Here is a 21,116-nt window from a genome sequence, read left to right on the forward strand (position 1 = left end):
AATACGATCCATATCCGATGCTTTGGTAAGATTTTATCAACAAAAATTAATTAGACATGGCCCTGAAATGCACAGTAGGTTGATATTATTGTATAATTAATGTAAGAAATTTGACAAGGCCACTGAATGACAACACTAGACTCATAGGGCTCTCATGAAGGATTTGTTCTTGTTGGAAACTAAAAATAGAACAATGAAAAGTTAAAGGAGTAAAACAGCAAAGTAAGAAGACATCAGAGGTGACAGATGAGAAGTAAAAGACAGAAAGCAATGCATCCAGGGCCAAAGGGATACTGCCAAGAACTTACAGTAAGGTGTATAGTCTGCCGTGCAAGACAGCCTATATGCCATAACCACTTACAGGGATATTTATAACTATTTTTCATTGCACTGTATTCTCTCTCAGTCACTGAATAATCAAGGGCTGAAACGTCTAAAGTTTTACTAACTTAAAGTGGATTAATTTTTAAATTTTGCCTTCCAACACTTTTACTGGGTTCTAAGCATTGGCTTTGGCAGATAAAATATTCACTGAAAAACTGTAATTCCTAACAATAGAAAAGTAGCAATGGAAATAAATCTTCAAGTACGTTCATAGCTGACTAAATAAAAACAAACTGTAGATAAGACTGACTTACAATCACTGTTGAAATGTGCTAGCAAGCTAGCCGGAGTGTAGTATTTTGATTCATTCAAAAATAGCATTAATCTGTTTCTTGTTTCTTCCTTTTTCTCTTTCTCCTGAAACAAAAAATGTTTAGAGTTTAGAGAGTACTAATGGAAACTTTTACTGAAAAGCAAATTGAAAAATACTACCATTTATTTACAGAATGAAATAATTCAGTTGGTTCACTGTAAACAATACAGTAATAAAAGGGTACTTCAGTTATGGTTTTGTTTACATACAAGTCAAGAAAAGTTGCATACACTGGTTAGGAGACAATGAACCCATCATTTTACAGTTGCTTGTTTTCCAGTCTTGCTCATTCAAAAGAATGATCCAGTTTGCCACTGGCAAATCTGGGTTCCCAAATCTTTATTGGCAGATCTGTGGGGTTGTAGGGGCAAATCACTAATAAATCGTTTATAAAATTGTATTTGCTTTGGCACTGAAAGTTTATGAATTTATGAAGGTCTGAGTAGCTATTTTGGCAGAAGAAACCTAAGCTGTTGTTCAGATACTAATTCTCAGGGAATTGGAACCAGTGAACTACTAAACAACCATATCTGAGAGTCCATGAAATAGGCCAGTGCCCTGTTAGTAAAGCTACACCAGTCTGTACTGCAGGACTGAATCATTCATGGACCACCACAGCAAGAAACAAGTTCCCTAGTTACCCACACTATGCAGTGAGTGACAAGATAGATAAAAGGAAGAGGAGTCACAGCGAGAAGCATCCTCTCCTTCCTTGGAGGGAATAAAAACCTGGCCTGTAGCTACAAGAGGACCAACTGAAAACGAGTCAAAGGATTTATGAGTTAAGCCCTAAGTGTAAAAATGCACACAAGGTACTTGGGGACATCCACAGAGCAAAACTGATCATAGAAGAAGATTCTGTATTTCCTTTAAAGGCTAAAGATGGTCTTAATTATACCAGTTTTATGCATGCTGGTGGATAAAAACAATCAGTTCCCCCTTTCTGAAAGCTTTCGTCCTAAGTAAGAAGATATACCCTGACTGCTCTTTCAGGTCAAACAGGAAAGTCTTCCTTGTTCCCAAGCTGAATAGGAAAGGATGGAATAGCAAATAAAGGTGGAAGATAAGGTTGGGAGGGAGTTGTGTTTCCACCTTGAAACCAAGCACATAGGACAGGTCAATATGCTCCCAGTTTTTTCTGTGAGAAACCTGGCTACAGAGGGCACTGAACTCACTTCCCTAAGTGAGGCTAAGACTACCAAAAATGTTGTCTTCATGGCAAGATCACTCAGATAAGCATCTTCCTAGGGCAGTTTTAACAAATGACAAGTCCCAGGATGGGGGCCGAAATATCCTACAAGAGAACAGGTTGAGGCTCTACTCTCAAATGCCTGCCAGAGCACAAAGCAGTAGCTTTTGATGGCATAAACTAACAACTCTCTCCATCTCTGCAAGAAAAGTACCAATCTGCAGCTAGCAGATCAGAGACACTGAGTGGTCATAGTCTTTCTTACTACACTAGCCATACAAGAACACTGCCTGTTTGGCCCTATAAACCTGACACTAAAAACTTCCACTGAAGAGACACTGCTGGATAGCCTCTATGAGTAAAGATTGAGGAGACTGAGATTCTTTGGAAATATCTCTAAAAGTAAAGACGAGCGGAGCTTCTTCCAGTCTGGAAGGGCTCTTGGAATGTCCACCAGACGGGCAAGAAGGTCTGAGAACCAGGACTGCATTAACCACAGTGAATTTTGAGAGTCGTGAGAAAACTGCTAGGCTGCCACAGTTTATGTGCAACTTTTGTCACAACTTTGCAGGAAGGGATGAACAGAAAGTTTTAAGAGAGCATGAAGCCTTTTTATCCCCTCAATTGTGGTTCATGCATGAAACATTATGTATACAGCTCCATTCCCAGATAAATTGCATCTTTTGATGCTGTTAGGTTTGATTTAGGCCCAGGTGTTGGCACAGGATAGTGAGGTAACTGAGGTGTCTCCACAGTTTAGTGGAGAGAACAGCATAATCAGCAATCATCAAGGTACCTGATCAGCCTGATAGTTCCTGTGAACAAAATTCTAGCCGGGACCATGACCATAACATGAGTGAAAACCTACAATGACATAGCTAGCCAAAAACAATGGACCTTGAACTGGATGAACATCTCAAAATACTTGTGGATTTGAACCTGAAAGTATGCATCTTTCAAGTCCAGGTGTGCAAAAAGTCACCCACCAGAATGGTGATGGACTGATGCTACTGCCCCTATCAAGAAAGGTGTCAACTGCAGGAAGTGATTCACAGGAGTGAGATCATAACAGGCATCCCAACCATGAGACTTTGGGGACATGAAGACCCAGCTATATAAGCATCTTGAAATCACTGCATACATCCTCTACAGATTCTTTTGCTATCATCAATCTCACCTCTATAAAGGGCAAGAAACTTTTAAAAATTCCTTGCTTATAACACAATTCAAGTAAGTTCTGATATCAATGAAGGGCTTGTCCCCAGAAAGGGATAACCAATAACCTTGTTCACAGGTCTGAACCATCCATGGGTCTGCTGGTTCCAGAATTTCTGGAGACAAGGCCCCACCACAAGCAGACCTAAATATATGTGGCTCAGAGTTCTGTCTTTTTATGGAAATTTTTGGTAAGGTGTTCAACCTTCTCTGCTCAAACGAAATGATGAGTATGGTATCCTCAGGGTAACAAGACAGGAAGAGATATATTGCAATGTCTGCTGGCTGGGAATTTCCCTAACCAGCTGAGTAAGAAAAACACTGCGGTCCATATGATAAGCTTTCCTCAGGTGCTTAAGTCAGAGGACAAGAGCATATTGGACAGACTTCTCAATATGGCATTCACCTCCTTTAGGACAGAAGTTCATCCTAGAAAATCTAACAGCCTCAACTAAATTCTTTGGGTTATCTGCAGCATCATCAAGGTGTCTACTAGTAGCACCCAACTTCCTCTCCCAGTGGCAGTGACAAGCATTTCCCTCAAGAAACGTTCCTGGAGTCTACTTTTGCTGGGTGAGTGTGGAACAGCCTACCCACTTATAATGTTGTCTAGGCATGACATCTTACAAAGGGAAAATCTGCAGAGTTGTTATAGGTTTACCTGCCCAAGCTGTAGAGCACTGCCCTGCATTCTCTCCTCTAGCCTAAAAGGATAGCATCCATAGAGACAGCTGTCAGATTGTTTGAATCATCACGATGGCTCTTCTGGCCTAAGGGGAATGTTGAGTTCTGCATTCTCACAAACTCTAGGGCTTCATAACAAAAGAAAAACTTTTTTGAAGAGTAATTTCAAAATTATCTTCCACATCCAGAACATGAATCTCCTCAGATTCCATTCAAAGCACTGCCTCTCAGGGATCAAAATTGCATCCCCTGATTTTAAAGTAAGTTTGGGAACAAGGTTTCACCTCTTGTGTAAAAAAAACTAAGACTACTAGCAATGTAGAATCAAATGTTTCCTGAACAAGAGTTGCTAACTGAAGGTACATCCAAGCAGGGGGGGCTCTATAATTATTTCCTGGTGCAACCTCTGCTAAATAAAAGGGGGAAGCCTCTTCAACAACCTTCCCAGAGGGTTAGATGATGCTAGTACCAGCAAAAGTAACAGAGTAGTATCAGCACAAATTCATAAAGAAGTACTTTGTGTTCAGACTGCACTGGGTTTTCCCAAAACATAAAGCCACATGCATTCATGTGTTGATGGCACAGTTGGAAGGAAAGCATATTGACCAAGGTAAGCAACAAGCACTTCACTTACCAAAGTGAGTGGTTTTGTGGGTGTGTGGGGACTAATTCACAAGCAATGAACAGTGCACTGCATTCATAGCATGCATTTGGACACCGAGTGTTCATGTGTGTGCAAGGAAGCACTGTGGTACTAAGCTCACTTTGATTCCTATGACACAAGTCAGCCAGCATTTGCAATCCCAAAGAAAATTCTCCCAAGGGTATAGGCCAAAAAATCCCACTCTCTTTTGAATGCCTAATAGAAGCCCTGTTGGTTGATAATTCTTGCTTAGTAGCGATAGGAAGCTAAGAACAGCCATGGAAAGCAAAACCACTACAACACTATTGCACTAATAGAGATGTAGATTTGCTGAACAGACCATATATGTTTGCTGTAAGAGGAGTGTGTAGACAAATTAAGGAAGCAATCTCAAAAACAGCAGTCCCTAGCAAGTAGGTCCTAGAAAAGGGCTTAAAACTAATGTTGAAGGATAAGCAGACAGGCCAAGTTCAGCGTATATCTCAGCACTCAGAGCATAAAGACAGGCCACATAAGAAGGTGATCAGCTACGACGGACAAGAGTGGAAGATCAATAGATTTTTCATGGAATCGAGAGACAAACCACCAAACGAATTCTCCAAAGATGTATAGAAGCAAGTAACTTTTCAACTTCTCATTCTGGATTCTGGAGGTTTTAGAGGCTGCAGAAACAGCACCAGTAGGCTTTCAAGAGGTAGTTAAAGCCAAAACAGAAGGGGTTACAGCCCTTACTTGAGATCCTGCTGGGATGCTTATATGGATTTTTACTATTATACAGGCAGTCCCCAGTTATCAGCGATCCAGTTTTACGGGGTTTGTTTAGCAACGAAAATCGGCAATTTTTGGTGCCGAAAATCACCAATTTCTGCTTATCGCCACCGATAATTGGGTACTGGTGCCGATACATACCTAACAGCAGTGCTGAAAAGGTGCCGAAAGTCGCTGATTTTCGGTTATCGTCACGCCGTCAGAATGGAGCCCCCGCCAATAACCGGGGACTGCCTGTGCTGTTGCCCCAACATTGACTTATTCCTATTATACTGTTGCCACTGGGACTAGGACCAATCTTTACATATCTCACAAGGAACATCCAGGCTTCAAATCTAACCCCAATAGGTATAACACAATAAATGAGGGGCTCTCTCTAAATAAGACGTAAAATTGCAGCACTGTATGCAGTACATCTACACTGAACCATTATCATAAGTTATTACAATAATTAGTTATTTAACAAATACCTAACTGATCACTTTGAGATGACTCAAAATTGCCAAACAGACCTTTTGAAACCCCACAATGTATGTCACCATTCTGTCAACAAAATTTCATGAATATCTAAGTTAGGGAAGTTAACCATCCAAGAAACATGAACCAGGGCTATACACTCCTAAAAGGGCAAAGATGAATAAAGATAAAAGATCAGTTATGAAAAAAGCAAACTGGTCAAGTTCTGGGGAAACAGTCAAACCATCTCTGCAGTCTGACAGACACACTCAGAATGACACTCTTTGGCTGATGAGGGACGTGGGAGCCCACGTGCAGATGGTGAGCCTGAATCTTTCAATTTTTTTTTAGGGACTTTAGAAAAGCAGCTGACATTATTAAAGGAAGCTGTAAAGTGATGGGTTTTTGTGACAAAAAAAAATGCTTGTATCATCAAAACTATGTATTTCCAACAAATGTGGTCACTAATTTTTAAGGGTAAGCATTTGAAACACTGGACACCATTTAAGGGTCATAAGAGGATGAAAAATCTACGTACTAAAGGATCCACGAGAAAAATATTAAATAATCAACTTCAGATGGTCTTTTAACAGAATATACCCTCATTACCCCCAGAAGTATTGTACTGTTATGACCATATGTAAGTACTCATTGCTTGAAAGAGGCTTAAATAATACATAAAAGCAGTTAATATGAAATCGTAGATTATAAGAACTCTATTATACATGAAGGATACCTCTAGGAAAATGTCCTAGCGTGACTAAAGGAATTTTAACCCTGTAAAAAATGGATACTTTTAAGACAGGAGAGATAAAATGAGCCCCTCAGAAATGACTGTCCTCAAATACCATAAATGACAATAAGAATGGTCAATTACGAAGGGAGAGCAAACTTACCCAAGACACAGGATTTCTTATTCAGTATTTTTTCTGACCATTTGTTCATCTTGCCAAAGATCATACTTCTAATAATAGCAATGAATAGGAAGAGAGAATAACATACATTCCAGCATCTAATACCACTCTAGTATAGAATTGGGAAACCATTTGTACTTACTTGTTCTATATTGACTGGGTCACTGGAAGCATATGGTGCTGTAATTATTCTGTGGTACTGCATTATAAGTTCATTATGAATGATTGGATTTGTGTCCTCCCATTCCCAAATAACGTGTTCCTGATAAAAAGAAAAAATTTAACAGACTAGATGAATACAAAAGTTTCCAAATAAACTGCCTCATACAACCAGCAAATTTCCCAAATTTGTTATTAGAAGCAATGCCTTGACTTCAACAAAGTATCTTTGAAAAATTACTAAAGTACATAAAACCTTAATATCTACAAAAGTCTAAAAATTCAGGTTTCTGAACAAATCTAGAAATGGTCTCTGGATGTAACAAAATTCTTAAATTATAAAAAAAAAAAAAAAACAAATTCTGGTAATTTAATGTCAAGAATATGATAAACACAATCAGTCAAATATCAAAATAAAGTTCACAAGCCCAAACAGTACGTCAAAGTCATAAAATCTGATAACTCCAGCAAAACTCAGTTGTCTCACAGTAAAACCTATCTTCAATTCTGCAGCATCAAATGTTCAAGGGTATTCTGCAAAAATAATATTGCTGAAAGTTCTATTGGTAAATCTAATAATAAAATGCTGGCTTTCGTTTGATACTTGGTAAATGTAATGGGATTACCCTTTCATGTATACAAAACTATAGTGTACACATTATAGTTTCAGTTTTGGAAAATTAAAAGGCTTTATAAAACAGGTTTTGACGAAGAAAAAACTTATTTTTGGTAGTCACTGTTGAGTCCTCAAGCAGTTACCCTTCCATGATCTACCAGAGCTCCACGGTGACCAAACTGATCAAAACCTGCTAGAAGAAGAAGTGTTTATTGTGCGTGTGCCACCCGACACACCATCGACAACACACCGACACGAAGACCAAAAAACCATTATTTCTCTTGGTCAATGCAGGATGATCCCTTGCCAAAATCCCATGCATTTTCATCAGGGAAGTGGGAGGGTTTTTGAGGACTCAATAGCGACTACCAAAAATAGGTTTTTCCTACATCAAAACCTGTTTTTTGATGGCGTAGTCACTTGTTTCATCCTCAAGGAGCTTTACAAAGAAACTGACAGGTGACAAAAAGGCTTAAGCTCACAGTTTTTAATCCCAACACCCCAAAGAAAAACCATGTCTGGTCTGAGGTCAAGCCACAAATTTCAAGCCCCATTCTTTATTCCAAATACTCCTCAGGTTTTGGTACCAAAGAACAAGGAACTATACACGATCTTATGTTTTAGGACGTATTTCTACAGTGGCTTACCTATGCATGCTGGGTTTGGTTGCAGTATTGCTGCACCCCTCCAGCAATAGTCAGCATACCCAGCCATCAAGAAGACCCCTGGTTTTCCACTGTAGTGCCTAGGGGTTAGGACTAACCATGCCACCTACTGATACACAGTGTAGTCAAATTTATTTGAGCTCATCACAATAATGTTTTAAAAATACTGTCTCTGATGACCATCCTGTACATTTGGAGACTTCTTCAAAAGAGACATTTCTGAAGAAGGCCAACGACATTCTTACTTTCCTAATATCTTGTGACCTAGGAAAAAAGTGTGGATTTGCCTCTTTAATAAGAGACACTACAATTATTCTCAGCCCTTGTAGAGAGAGTGGTTTATTTGTGCTAGGGTGTAAGAGAATCGGACCCTCTGGGACATTTCCCATGACTTCTTAAGTGCTTGAACCAGGCATAATGTCTTGTCTGCTAAACTGAGTTTTCTTATCAAAATAGGGGACTTCCTTCTTGAAAGATTCTCATTCTTGGCTATGAGTGATGGACCACGGGACAATAATAATTGATCGTCAGCTGTTTGCACGATGTATTGTCCCTGTCTAAGAGAGCCCAGTTCACTAATAAGAGCTCCTGAAGCTAACACAATCAAGAAGATCACCCTTTGCAGCATGTGAGTTGTGGTTGTATTGGTTATGCAGATTGAGGCTGATAGAAGTCTAAACCTTGTTCCAGGGACCGGAAATTGGAAGCCTTGCAGATAGGCTACCAGTCGTAAAACTAGGTTATTTTGCCAGGCCTGGGATTACTTGTTTATATATAATCCTAGGCTTATTTGTTCTAAGATACCGCTTAAACCAATAACAGGATATTTCCTAAAATGTTCTTTCTTAGCCTACTATAGGGTACTGCCTAATTCAGATTATTTAAGATCACTCTTAAATGTATAGACTATATAAAAATAGAAATTTACTAATATATAACCTTATAGTTAGGCTACTATTTTTGTCTAACCCAGGCTATTTGATCTACTGTATAAAACAGTAACCCACTAATGTGTAACCTTATAGCTAGGCTATCACTGACTCTAATCTGGGCTACTGCCTAATCTACATTTATTGCAGCTTGGAATTTAATATCCTCAACACACTTATTGGGCACAGCATGGAACCTGATGGCCTCTCTTTGGAGATTAATAATTGTCTTGAAGATGTCTGTTGTTTCCACAAGAGCAAAGCATCTTGAAACAATGAGCTAGGCTGCCTTTATATCCAGCAGAATAGTGGGTTAAGGAGTAGGTGTCAGGACTTCTACTTATGGGAATGAGTTCTAAGACTTAACACTGCAGTTCAGGGACTTTGTCATCCCAGAGAATGTAGGGTGTCTTATGGGTGTGTTTGTGAGAATTGAAATGCATGCATATAAATAAGCACTTCAAAAGTGGTATACAAATGCAGAATAGGCATTCTATAAATAAAGGCATAGTTAGAAATGGGCAAAAAAAAACTACATAAATAAAATGGGACAAGATATGGATGTTTCACCTCAGATAAATTGAAAGGCTATCTGCAGTTAAAAAAACCACAATCTCAGTGTCCCTCCATATAACAAAGGAAGTTGAGTGGGCACTGATCTCATGAACAATTATCCTTACCTGACTAGCCTTGTCTTTGAAAACCTTTGCTTACATTCGAGAAATGACCTACCTCAGTCAGCAGAACACTGCATTCTTGGAGGCAGGGTTCTTTCACTGGACTACGGACAAGAAGAGTCTGGAACCATCATCTAGATGACTCACCTTCTTAAGGTAGTTGTGGATGGTTTTTACTGGACAAAAAGAAGGCATGGATGGCATAAGGGGCAATGGTTTGTTCTCAACTGCTAGCAGTCTGAGTCTTAAGTGATGAAGTCAGGAGCAAAGAACTGACCAATGGAAGACATTTAGCTTACTCTCACATCTTTCAGACCCAAAAGCTACCAGGAAGACGGTTTCCACTGGTGCTGAAGGGGGTGCAAGACTGCACAAAACTAGTAAAGTTTCCACTAGGACAGTTAAATGTCCTATGAAGAAGCCATCTTTCAAAACACAGTGCAAGAACTTTCTTAGACCCATGGGCATAAACACCTGAAGGCTTTTGAGTTCAGCACTCAAAAGAAGGTTGTCCTAAAGACTTTAATTTCAGAAACTGACAGTTTCTCCTGGAGGTATAAATGGATAAAAAATCTGAAATCATGGGAATAGAGGCACTAAGCAGATTAATGTCCCTCTCTCTGCACCAGCTATGAAATCTGCATAGCACAGCCTGACAGACAAAGGTTGGTAAAAATGGGCAATGGCTGCAGTAGCAACCCCTGAAATGCCTAAACATTTGAGAACTTGCTAGCCTCCAGGTGTGAAGCTGCAAGCTGCCTAGGTTCAAGAACCACTGTGTTAATGAAACAAACTACTAGCATCCATATATCACAAGATACCAAAAAAGGTACAAATAACCAATTGAATGCACTCCTGAATGAAGCTGAGGAAAGTTTGTTAGGAACACAGCAAAAATACAAATAATACAAATAGATGAGAAAAATTCATTATTAGCTGCAAGGAGTACAGTGAACAGTTACTCAACCCAAAGAACACAGAAAAATATTACATAAAAAAGTACACAAAACATCAGCAGATTGGACAAACTATAAAACAAGAATGTTATTACTAAGCCAGACAAGAATAGGACAGAAAGCTGAGATGTAGTGGAAAAAAAACTTAATTTTCAACAACACAACCTAACTATTCTAAATAACCTAATACTAATGAAATATGGCCTAAATTAGCATAAAACCAAGCTGGGGCTACTCCTATGGAGAGAAGAAAATATGTCTTACCCATCCAGAAAATTATGTCCAAATGCTTATTATTTCTCATGGCATTCTACTGAAAAATCTACTTAGACATAATGTGGTGCTCTTTTTTTATAAACTAAAAGATAAAAAAGTTTGCAAAAAACAGTCATTAAAGCAAATTCACTATAACTGGCAGTTTCAAATCAATTGTTTAACTAAAAATCACATAATTATTATTATTCAGAAGGTGAACCCTATTCATATGGAACAAGCCCATGGGGTCCATTGACTTGAAATTCAAGTTTCTAAAGAATATGGTGTTCATTAGAAAGAAGTAACAGAAGGTAATGGGAAATACTGAGAGAAGAGATCACTTATCAAAAAAGAAAAAATAAATTAGCATATTAATGTAAGTAAATTACTAGAATACAAAGAGAATTGTATTAGGGTATAAATGTATTGCATCTTCGCTTGAACTTCTGAAGCTCCAATTGCATGACATCCTTAGGAAGGCTGTTCCACAGTCCAACGGTGTGAGGAATAAAGGACCTCTTGAACTGAGAAGTTCAACAGCAAGGCATATTTACTGCATATTGGTGCTACTGTTCAACAAATCTGGTTGCTCTCAGCAGGAAAAAGGGGATCATGGATCAATTGTGAATGTGAAAATCTTTCTTAAAAAAATCTCTCTTAAAATACAACTTATGAAAAATTAACAAACAAAAGACCATCTGTCAATGTTCCAAGTCACAACTGCTAATTAGATAACAGAAACATACCACAACAAACCACTCTGTCTAAAAGAGATAAATCTCTGGCAGAAGCAGACATCCACATAGGAGAACAGTATTCTAGTAAAGGAAGGACAGATGATCTAAAACAGGTTGCAATGATTTTATCACTGCTATAAATATATGAGGTCTCATGTACAATACCTTACTTTCAGGCACCACTTCCTGACACTTTCATTAGATGTTTCTTAAAAGTAAGATGTGAGTCAAAAGTTACACCAAGAATAGTTAAAGCTTCAGATTCATTCAGCAGAGTCCCAGAATCCCATCCACCTGAAGGGGGGGATGGGGTGGAAAATCTGTATGAGATCTGCTAATCAATAGTGTTTTAATTTTAAGTTCAGCCTCATAACCCACCAACTACACCATTCACTAATCCACTCCTTTTGACATGAGACTAAGGGCAGCTTCATTTTCCATAAGTGGAGATTTTACTACACCCACAAGTGTTGCATCATCGGTATACTGAACAATCTTGTTTTTCAGGCCAACAACCATATCACTTATATATGCTAAAAATAACAGTGGATCAAGAACACTGACCTGTGGAACTCTAGACGCAACAGGTCTTGGTTCAATAACCCATCAACATATCCACCCATTTCAAGATTCTTAAGTTTATACATAAGTGCCTTGTGATTTACTAAATCAAAAGCAGCACTAAAACCTGTTTGAATTACTCTACACTTAAAACCCTTATTAAGATTCTCTTGCAAATGGCATGTTAAATCTAAAAGAGCATTGCAGGTACCTAACTGCTTCCTATATGTATATTGCCTGTCAGCTAACAGTCCTGTACATTCCACATGCTTATACAGCGGCTTTAAAATAAGTTTTTCTGCAACTCTGGAGAGCACAGGGTGAATACAAATTAGCCTGTAGTTACTGCAGTCTGCAGATATGCCACACTTTGGAAAAGGCACTGCATTACTAAGTTTGCACCTTTTGCACTGGCAAAATTACACTGCATGATAATGAAGTGAATAGGCAAACTAAGGCAATCACCAGACAAAACAGCAAATGAGTCTCTGGAAATTTGATTGGTGTACTCAAATTTCCATACAGAGATCAGAAGAGTGAAAGTGCAAACCTTCCTGTATACACTTACCAATTTACTGCCATTTCTTTTTACAAGGAAAGACTTTCTAAGGTAGTTTATCAACCTTGAATTAAGGGTATTAAAAGTAATGGGTTTGTTGTGAAACATACTACTGTACTATCAGTACTAATTTTCAAAAAATTGAAAACTTTTCTTGATAATGAACCAAAGACAAAAACATCTTACAAGATACTCCATGACTAGTTGTTGGTCGTGTCTTCGGAGGATAGATAACACTCTCTGTCTTGAAAGATTCTCCACTTCTCCAGAGCATGCTCTATCCCCTATAAAGATTCTTAGAGCATCCTTGGGATGGGATTTCAAAACCCACTCTGAATATTCACCTATCAGATCTATATACTCAGGTCCTATGGAGAGAAGAAAATATGTCTTACCCATCAAAAAAATTATGTCCAAATGCTTATTATTTCTCATGGCATTCTACTGAGAAATCTACTTGGACAATACTAATTCTTTATTATTTCTAATGGCATTCTACTGAGAAATCTACTTAGACAATACTAAATTTTTATAACTTTCAAAGATGTAAGCTTGCCAATACCTAGTAAAAAATTTATTACAAGCTTTCCTTATACTAAGATTTGAGCAGCTACATCTATCTCAGTCCCTTCCACATAAACAAAGAAGTTACTTGTATGTACTGAACTGCTTTTTGACAGCTTATAGAAAAATATCAGAGACTGACAAATATCTGCCATCCAAAACTGGATTAACATTTCAATGCCCTCCCTGCCAATTTAATAGTGATTATGCTAAGAAATGAAAGCAATAATTTGATAACTACTGTAACAAAACTTACCCAGATTTTGGAGATAAGAAATGGTGTGGTCATGACCATACAAGACTGACTCAGGGTTATCGGAATGTCTTTGCAAAAGTTGGAGAGCTCTTTTGTGATGGCCACGACTGCGATAAAAATAAACAAGCTCACTAAATTTTTCATTTTTTCTCAGAAGGCGTTCACCTTCCTGTAAGCTAACTCGAGTTTCAGGCATCCTTACAAGAGATTCGACCAAGGTGTTGTTATTTGTCTGTTAAATAAAAAAGAGAAAACCATGAACACTGGAAGTACTGTGTACAATAACTCTTATCAATCTTAAATGTGAATATTAACAAGATTCACAAACTTTTCCTTACCAAGATAATATATCTGAAAGCATCTACGTAGCTTTGGTCACATACTGCTACAACAAAAGTTAGGAAATAGAATGTCTAATTACCTACAACTGTGACAATGTTCTTTCAAACCTATATTGAAAGCACTTAAGACCTTTGTTCATATCATCACTCTAGCCCATGTTGCTTGCAAGTACCACTATACTCACTCTATGGTCTGGTAATGCTTTTCATGGTAGTTAATGCTGTGCTTGCAAACACCAGTTCTTTGCAGGCCTAAATCTGACAAATGATGATACTCGTGATGTAAGACTTCACATCAGTTATCAGGCAGGACTGCCAAGGTTCACTTGTCCCTAGTTTTGGTAATTTTTTTTTTTTTTTTTAATATTTTGGAGAGCAATATGCAGAACCCTGCATGGCTTTTCTATGGTGCAGGAAATATAACACTAACAAATTCCCTGAGGGATATTCACTTACAATGGATCAACCTGACTTTGGATGATTACCACTTTTAATGAACAATTACTTTTACAAAACAATCCTTTTCTGACTAGTTTTAAAGTATGTTCCTTGCCATGCAGAATATGCTCTTTATTATTTTAGTAAATTTGTGAAATAAAGTGCAATACAATAACATCATAATAACATCTAGGGCTGATCATAGTATACATGTTCATGTTAGGCAGAGAGAGAGAGAGAGAGAGAGAGAGAAGAGAGGGCTCCAAATACAATCAGCTGTTGTTTGCTCTTTGTTATGGACCATAACCAATAAAACCTTTATGTAAAATACACATGCTATGAGCAAAAATATTCATGGATAAAGCTAATGTGCAACATGGGAGTAACAGATGTTTTGCTTGAATTTTTGTCAGATTTATTTTGCTAATCAGCATTTGAGGTAGTGTAAAAGGCATTTTGCAAAATGTTGAAATTTGGTAATCTTTCCTTAAAATTATGTTTCTGGTTTATTGGTCAAGATTAAAACAATCCAATCTATTAAATGATTTCTTGACTTGAGATACAAACAAATTACATGTACACTGATACTATATATCCATTTGCATACCAAGCAAATTTGGTAAAAGTCAATAACCTCCCAAAAAATATCTGAAATGTAATAACTTTACTTGCCAATCTTTCATGCAAGTTTTTGGAATTTTTAAAGTAAGTCTTACTGCTTTACAAGTTCCAAAATTATAATACTCTCATAATTAGCGAGTAAACTGCTGAGTGCTCATCATCTTGAAAGGGTTGGAAACCACTGCTCTAGTTCAATGAAGTAAATGACCAATCTATACATTACAGTACTGATTATTAAATAAGGTCAGTATAAATGCTGAAGAATAAGCTTGTGATATGATATTGTACATGTAAAGAACAATTACCTTACCTCAATATAACATCTAAGCAAGGTTGTATCAATGACTTGGATCTTCTCTTTCAATGAAGTAGCTGCTTTACCACTCCCACTGCTAGCACTAACATGAGTAATATTGCAATCACTAACTTCATCAATATCAATCATGCGATTGATGTAACGACGTTTCATCTGAAAATTATGAAAAGAATCCGTTTTGAGCTGAGAACTAAGAGAGTTACACTAATTACCTCACAAAGTAACTTTCATATAGTCCTCCAAAGATAGAATAACACAATGTAAATGATTAAATAAAAAAATGAATCATCAAGCACACACTCTTTATAATGCATTACATTATTGTTATTGCTATCAGGGTTATTTCATTAAAAGTAATGGCTGAATCAATTACATTACTTCCATAATAAACAATTTCCTGTCTGTCAGATATTTCCCAGTTTTGCGGGATTTAGATGAACAATGAAACGTCCCTCATATTCATTAGTTCTCCTTGGAGGTTACAAAAACACACTAGAGCATGTCTTTTTCAACTGTAGAAAATAAGCAAAGTAAAACTGCAGTAAGAAACATACACTGTAAATATGGGGGACTATATTAAATGTAATAAGGTTTATGCGTCATACCTACATGAGGCTTAAAGCCAACAAACATAAGCCGTGATCCAGTCACTGGATATGAAAGTTTTTGCTGTTGAAGCCTCGCTAACCATCTCGGGGTTACCTGAGCATTTGGGGTATCATGAAGGCATGGTTTTGGGGGATGTATCTTGTAGGACAAGGTCAAAATCAAGAGCAACATCATTGGTCAATGTGAGGATTTTTTCTAATAGTGGTGAGAAGGAAGAACACATCCTGTGTTAAGGAAGGCTTTCATTGCAATATGCCTAGCACCTCATGGAATACCAATTGTAGTTATCAAGGTCACTATCAGTGATTTATACAGATGATATGATGTACTGATACGTTGGAGTCATGCTGTGTTGATCCTGATAGTGCTACCTCCTGGCATCTTCTCAAATGTGACATGATACCTTTTTAGAGAGCTGTAATGCGGTCATGCTGATGTACACACCAAGAACAAGGCATTAGAATTAGTGACCATGTTCTTTTTCTTCAGATCATCCAGCAAAAGCAAGACCATGCTAATTCTTATCAAGGGGCATAATGTCTTCATGGGCTTCCAGAGAAAGACTATAAATTTATTGGTCTGGTTGGTGTTAGAGGGAGTAATGTGATCTGTAATAATGCTGTTAATAATTAATAGGAGTAGTCTACCATATATCAAGCCCAGAGAATGGATGCTGCCATCCCAACAACAGTATGACTACAACTCACTTCTCCAGGAGAATAACTGTCCACCTACATGAAGGAGAGGTCTACCAGCACTTAATGTGGGAAAATGGTAGCGCCCACCAATGCCAGCAGATAGTAAGGGACACTAAGATCCTGGACAATGACATGGATTACCACTGCCTCTGTTATATGAAGGCCCTTGCCATCCTCACAGAAACTTGTTGCTAAATGTAATCCAGGAGACCCTTCTTCTGACCATCAGCAGGAAAACAGTGAGGCCCACCCCTGGGATAACCCTGCAGCTGCACGTTAATTCGAGCAGTGCCCCAGTTAAAAATCCCTGAAGGGTCCCTAAGAGCCATCCTGAAATATGCACAAAGAAGGCTCCTTTTTCCACTCACAAGGGCCACATGCATAGATAAAAATACGGTGTGGTTATGGGCTCGCCTTTAGAAGTGCTTTTTGCCAACTTTTATATTAAAAAGCTGCACATCTACACATTATATTGATGATATATTTGTACAGACCAAGGATTAGAATGAAACTGAAATATTCCACCGCACACTCCTAGAATACAGCTCTTTTAATTACACAGTTGAGTTCTGTAGTAATGGCCAGATCCCCTTCATCAACTCCTCGTCTGCCAAACTGACAATGGCCTGAACACTTCTATTTACATGAAGAAGACTAACCTCAGCCTCTGCCATAATGGAGATAGTTAGTGTCCTTCAAGATATAAGAGCACCACCGTCTAAGCCTTCATAAGAAGGGCTTTAATGCACTGTCCTTCTTGGCAAGGCACTCACCAAGAACTAAACTGCATCTCACAAGCTAACACAGGCAGTCCCCGGTTATCGGTAGGCATGGTTATCGGCGATCTGGTTTTTCAGCGCTTGTCTAGTGACGAAAATTGGTGATTTTTGGTGCTGATATGCGGCAATTTCCACTTATTGGTGCCGATACATACCTAACAGAGGCGCCGATAACCGAAAATCAGTGATTTTCTCTTATTGTCAAGCCGTTGGAATGGAACCCCCACCGATAACTGGGGACTGCCTGTACAGAAATATGTATGGCAATGGATTGGTGGTACAACAACTGTGAGCCCACAGCTTTGTTAGAATTAGAAGGTGAGGATACATTTTAAATACGTACCTAAAATATGAAAATACCAGTATGAAAATCATCACAGATAATATCTTCACCACCAATGTCAACATGCAGCTGGACCTCATCATTTATTATCAAAGAGCTGCACAAGAAATCTAACCATGAAAAATAACTCTACACCAATGAGAGACCCTCTTAAAGAGACTAATGTGGTATACAGATTCAAACACCCAGTCCAAGAAGGTCCTGGCTCCTATATTGGTATGGCCACCATGAAACTGGCAAGGAGGATCTCTTGCCATGTTGAGAAGGTGCCATAAAAATCCACATAAGAAATGGCCACCATATCAGCATCACAAGGAATGCAATAGTGGGGAATACAGAAGTAATTGGAAAAGCCCCAGACCAAAGACACCTACAGCTACTGTACTTAAAGACACTCTTGATACAGCAAGAGAAGCCCTTATTGAATACCACTCAAGAAGTGTTCCTTCTGCCTACCAGCATTAGATGGTTAGATGGTTTGTTGCTCATATAACTGACACTGCAAGAAGCAACATGCCCGACCATGCAACACAGGGCTTTTTCTGAGAATATTTGCAAGGGAATACCAGATAGTGACGTCACACACTAGCCCGCCACTCAGCAAGGGTGCAGCAGCAAGACCATCAACCTTAAGTTTTTAGCTAATGAGGACATCTCACCAGCCAATCAACAGTGCACATTTTCTCCTCAGCCAATCAGCAGTCAGCATACATTCAACCCACTGCTGACCATCTTGTATACAATGAGCAGGACTTGCCACGAATGACAGCATGCTTCTGCCTTTCGGCATGATCATGCTCAGTGAAGCTAGATCAAAAGTGACAAGAATTTGTCCTGAAGAAATTAAGAGTTAAACTTCACTGGATAAAATAAGTTTGGAGATTGACCCCACTGAACAGTACAGATACAGGAAGAAGAAAAAGTAAAAACTAGATATTATAGCATTGTGGTGGCATTCAGAAGTTTGGATTTGTGTGATGAGACTTGTGTTTGGATTTGTGTGATGAGACTTGTGTTTTTAGAACCATTATATTGTTTCATTTGTGTTTTTTTATTTTTAATTATATTTATTTTGTATGTTTGTTAGTATGTGATTGTCTAAATATTTGTTTGTTTTTCTTTTTTAATTGCAATTTGCTTGAGCATGTTAGGGTTGAGTAACTGAGCTCCCCTTCACTTAAACTGTGAGAGGCTGTACTGTATGTGGAGTAAAGAATTAGGACGAAGACAGAGACAATTAGAAGAGTAATTAAGTAAATATAAGAAGAGATATAGCCGAGGAGCGAGAACCTAGAGAGAGTGTGGAGCAGCCAGATTGAAGAAACCTTAGCATTTTTTTTTCAAGCTACTGTTGATTTGGTCGTGAACTGTTTGATGGTCTTGACACTTAGTGGCTGATTCTGTGCTTTTACTAGGAAAGTGTTGATTTGGGTCATAGACAGTTTGACAGGCTCTGAGCTCAGTGGATGATTCTGTGCCTTTCCAGGAAAGTGTGGATTTGATCATAAACAGTTGGACAGCTTTTAGGCTTAATGTGTGTGATTCTGTGCTTTTCTGGGGGGAAAGTGTTGATTTTGGCCATAAACAGTTTGATGGGCTCTAGGCTCTGTTAATGGTTCTGTGTTTTTCAGGAAGCGGTGGCTCTTCTGGCTTGAGATTTGTGTTAGTTGTGCTTTCTTGGTATAGGTTCATGTACATAATTTATCTAAGTCATTAAAACATTTTGACAAACTTTAGTGCTGCATTAAGACTGAAAGATTAGCTTACGTTTCCATTCTGTAGGTTAATGTTAATAAATTACATTAAGGACAGTCAGAGCTTCTAAAAAGACCACTTCTTATCAAAAATTACAATTAAAATCTTAAAAGCCAATAACATTTAAAACTGTACCATTTAAATATAAATCAGGATACATATAAAAAAGTGTTCTGGATCAACTACCTATCGTACATTATCATCATCCCTAAGGCAAAAACTAAGGTCTCATGCAGAGGTCCTGACATGGTGATCCTAAAAATATCACTGACCCACTTGTGAAGCACTGTGAAAAAAGTGTCATCCTGGAGAACCTGTAGAGTCTCCACAGTTTTATCATCCAGATCTTCAATCAATGCAGCTATCGTTGGCCGAGTCAAGTCTATCCCCCCTATGAATTGAATGAGTGCTGGGAATGCTGGGGGGAATTTCCATAGTCCTAAAGGCCAAGGCATAGAAGTTTGGGAAAGACCCATACCTGACAACAGGCAAGCAAGCATTGTACAACATGCAGCAAGTGAAATAAAATGACAGGATCTATAATGGGGAAGAAGCATCACCAGAGAGAACTGCAAAGGAGAACTAGCAGTAGGATGAGAAGATCCAGATGGACATCAAGCAGGAGAAATCACAATTGAGAGTCAGGGTAATCACAGGGAAAGTAGTACCACAAGCTGCAGTGTTTCAAACAGAAATCATAACAGTTTCTTTTACTGTGATGTTTAGGAGAGAAAAAACTCAACATTTGACTGTTCCTCAGAAAAAAGAGCAGTTGTGTATACAAAATTGCCAACAGCCAAAGACATAAGAGGGGCTGACAGCACAATGAGAAGATTCAGCACTGGGCTCTGTAACTGCAAGTTCAGAAACTCCCTCCTTGCAATGCTTCAGAATACTCTTAAGAGGGAGACAGATCTTGGCTGCAATTCCTACTATCAACAAAGGCACTCTAGGAGATGGGTTAACATGGAGAAGGATGTCTTCCAAACAATATATATGAGCAGAGGCAGAAGACAAAGGCACAACAGAAAACAAAAAACAAGAAACAGAATCAGAATCAGAAACCATCAGCATAGCTGCAGTCAAGGTTACAGTTGGCAGGGTAACAGGATTTCAGTTCATGTCATGGCAACTATGGTGGTCACTAGCAATAATGCAGTCACTGTGGAGATGATATGAAGACCATAAGCATCTCAGAAGGCAGAGGAGGCAATACTGGAAATGGTCCTGGAGTTAACAGGCCAACATTGTGGATACAAGTCTCATCAAAAGAAACTTTACTGCACAACCTTTCAAACACAGGAATGTCTTTTTTGGGGAACACTTATCTAAAAAGACATAAAAGAACAGCAAAGGTTCTATCTACCTCCTCACATGTAGGATGTGGCTTATTGAAAATTACTACTAAAATTCCCCATGAATATACAAATTACAAGTTATTGGAATTAATAAAAATAAAAAATAACCAAAACCTTATAAATGCCTCCTAAACATGAATGAAACAACAATAACCTTACATTGCTGGCGGTAATGAAATTAGAAAAGGAGCACTGCCGAAAAATACTGAGAACAGAAAACAAAGGGAAACTGTTACTGAAATTCAATAAAGAAATTTACTGAAAAAATCCCTGACTGCATTAGTAAAAAATAAGACCAAAATGAAAGGATAAATATACAATTCTCATATTCACAATAACCTCTCAGCACTGAGTCCAC

The 21,116-nt window shown here is 38.3% G+C and overlaps 1 protein-coding gene across 2 annotated transcripts in view; it reads right to left on the reverse strand.

Moving 5' to 3' along the window:
* The window catches only part of LOC136825347 (vam6/Vps39-like protein), a 151,869-nt gene that overhangs the window by 34,142 nt on the left and 96,611 nt on the right, over positions 1–21,116 (reverse strand). For both annotated transcript variants that reach the window (XM_067081603.1, XM_067081608.1), the window contains exons 10-14: positions 15,211–15,369; positions 13,501–13,732; positions 12,867–13,048; positions 6,709–6,828; positions 639–741 (exon numbers count right to left, since the gene is read on the reverse strand). In XM_067081603.1, the coding sequence (XP_066937704.1) occupies positions 639–741; positions 6,709–6,828; positions 12,867–13,048; positions 13,501–13,732; positions 15,211–15,369 (796 nt within the window). The remainder of the gene's footprint in view (positions 1–638; positions 742–6,708; positions 6,829–12,866; positions 13,049–13,500; positions 13,733–15,210; positions 15,370–21,116) is intronic.

The sequence above is a fragment of the Macrobrachium rosenbergii genome, chromosome 3 (genome assembly GCF_040412425.1).
Source record: "Macrobrachium rosenbergii isolate ZJJX-2024 chromosome 3, ASM4041242v1, whole genome shotgun sequence".
NCBI lineage: Eukaryota > Metazoa > Arthropoda > Malacostraca > Decapoda > Palaemonidae > Macrobrachium > Macrobrachium rosenbergii.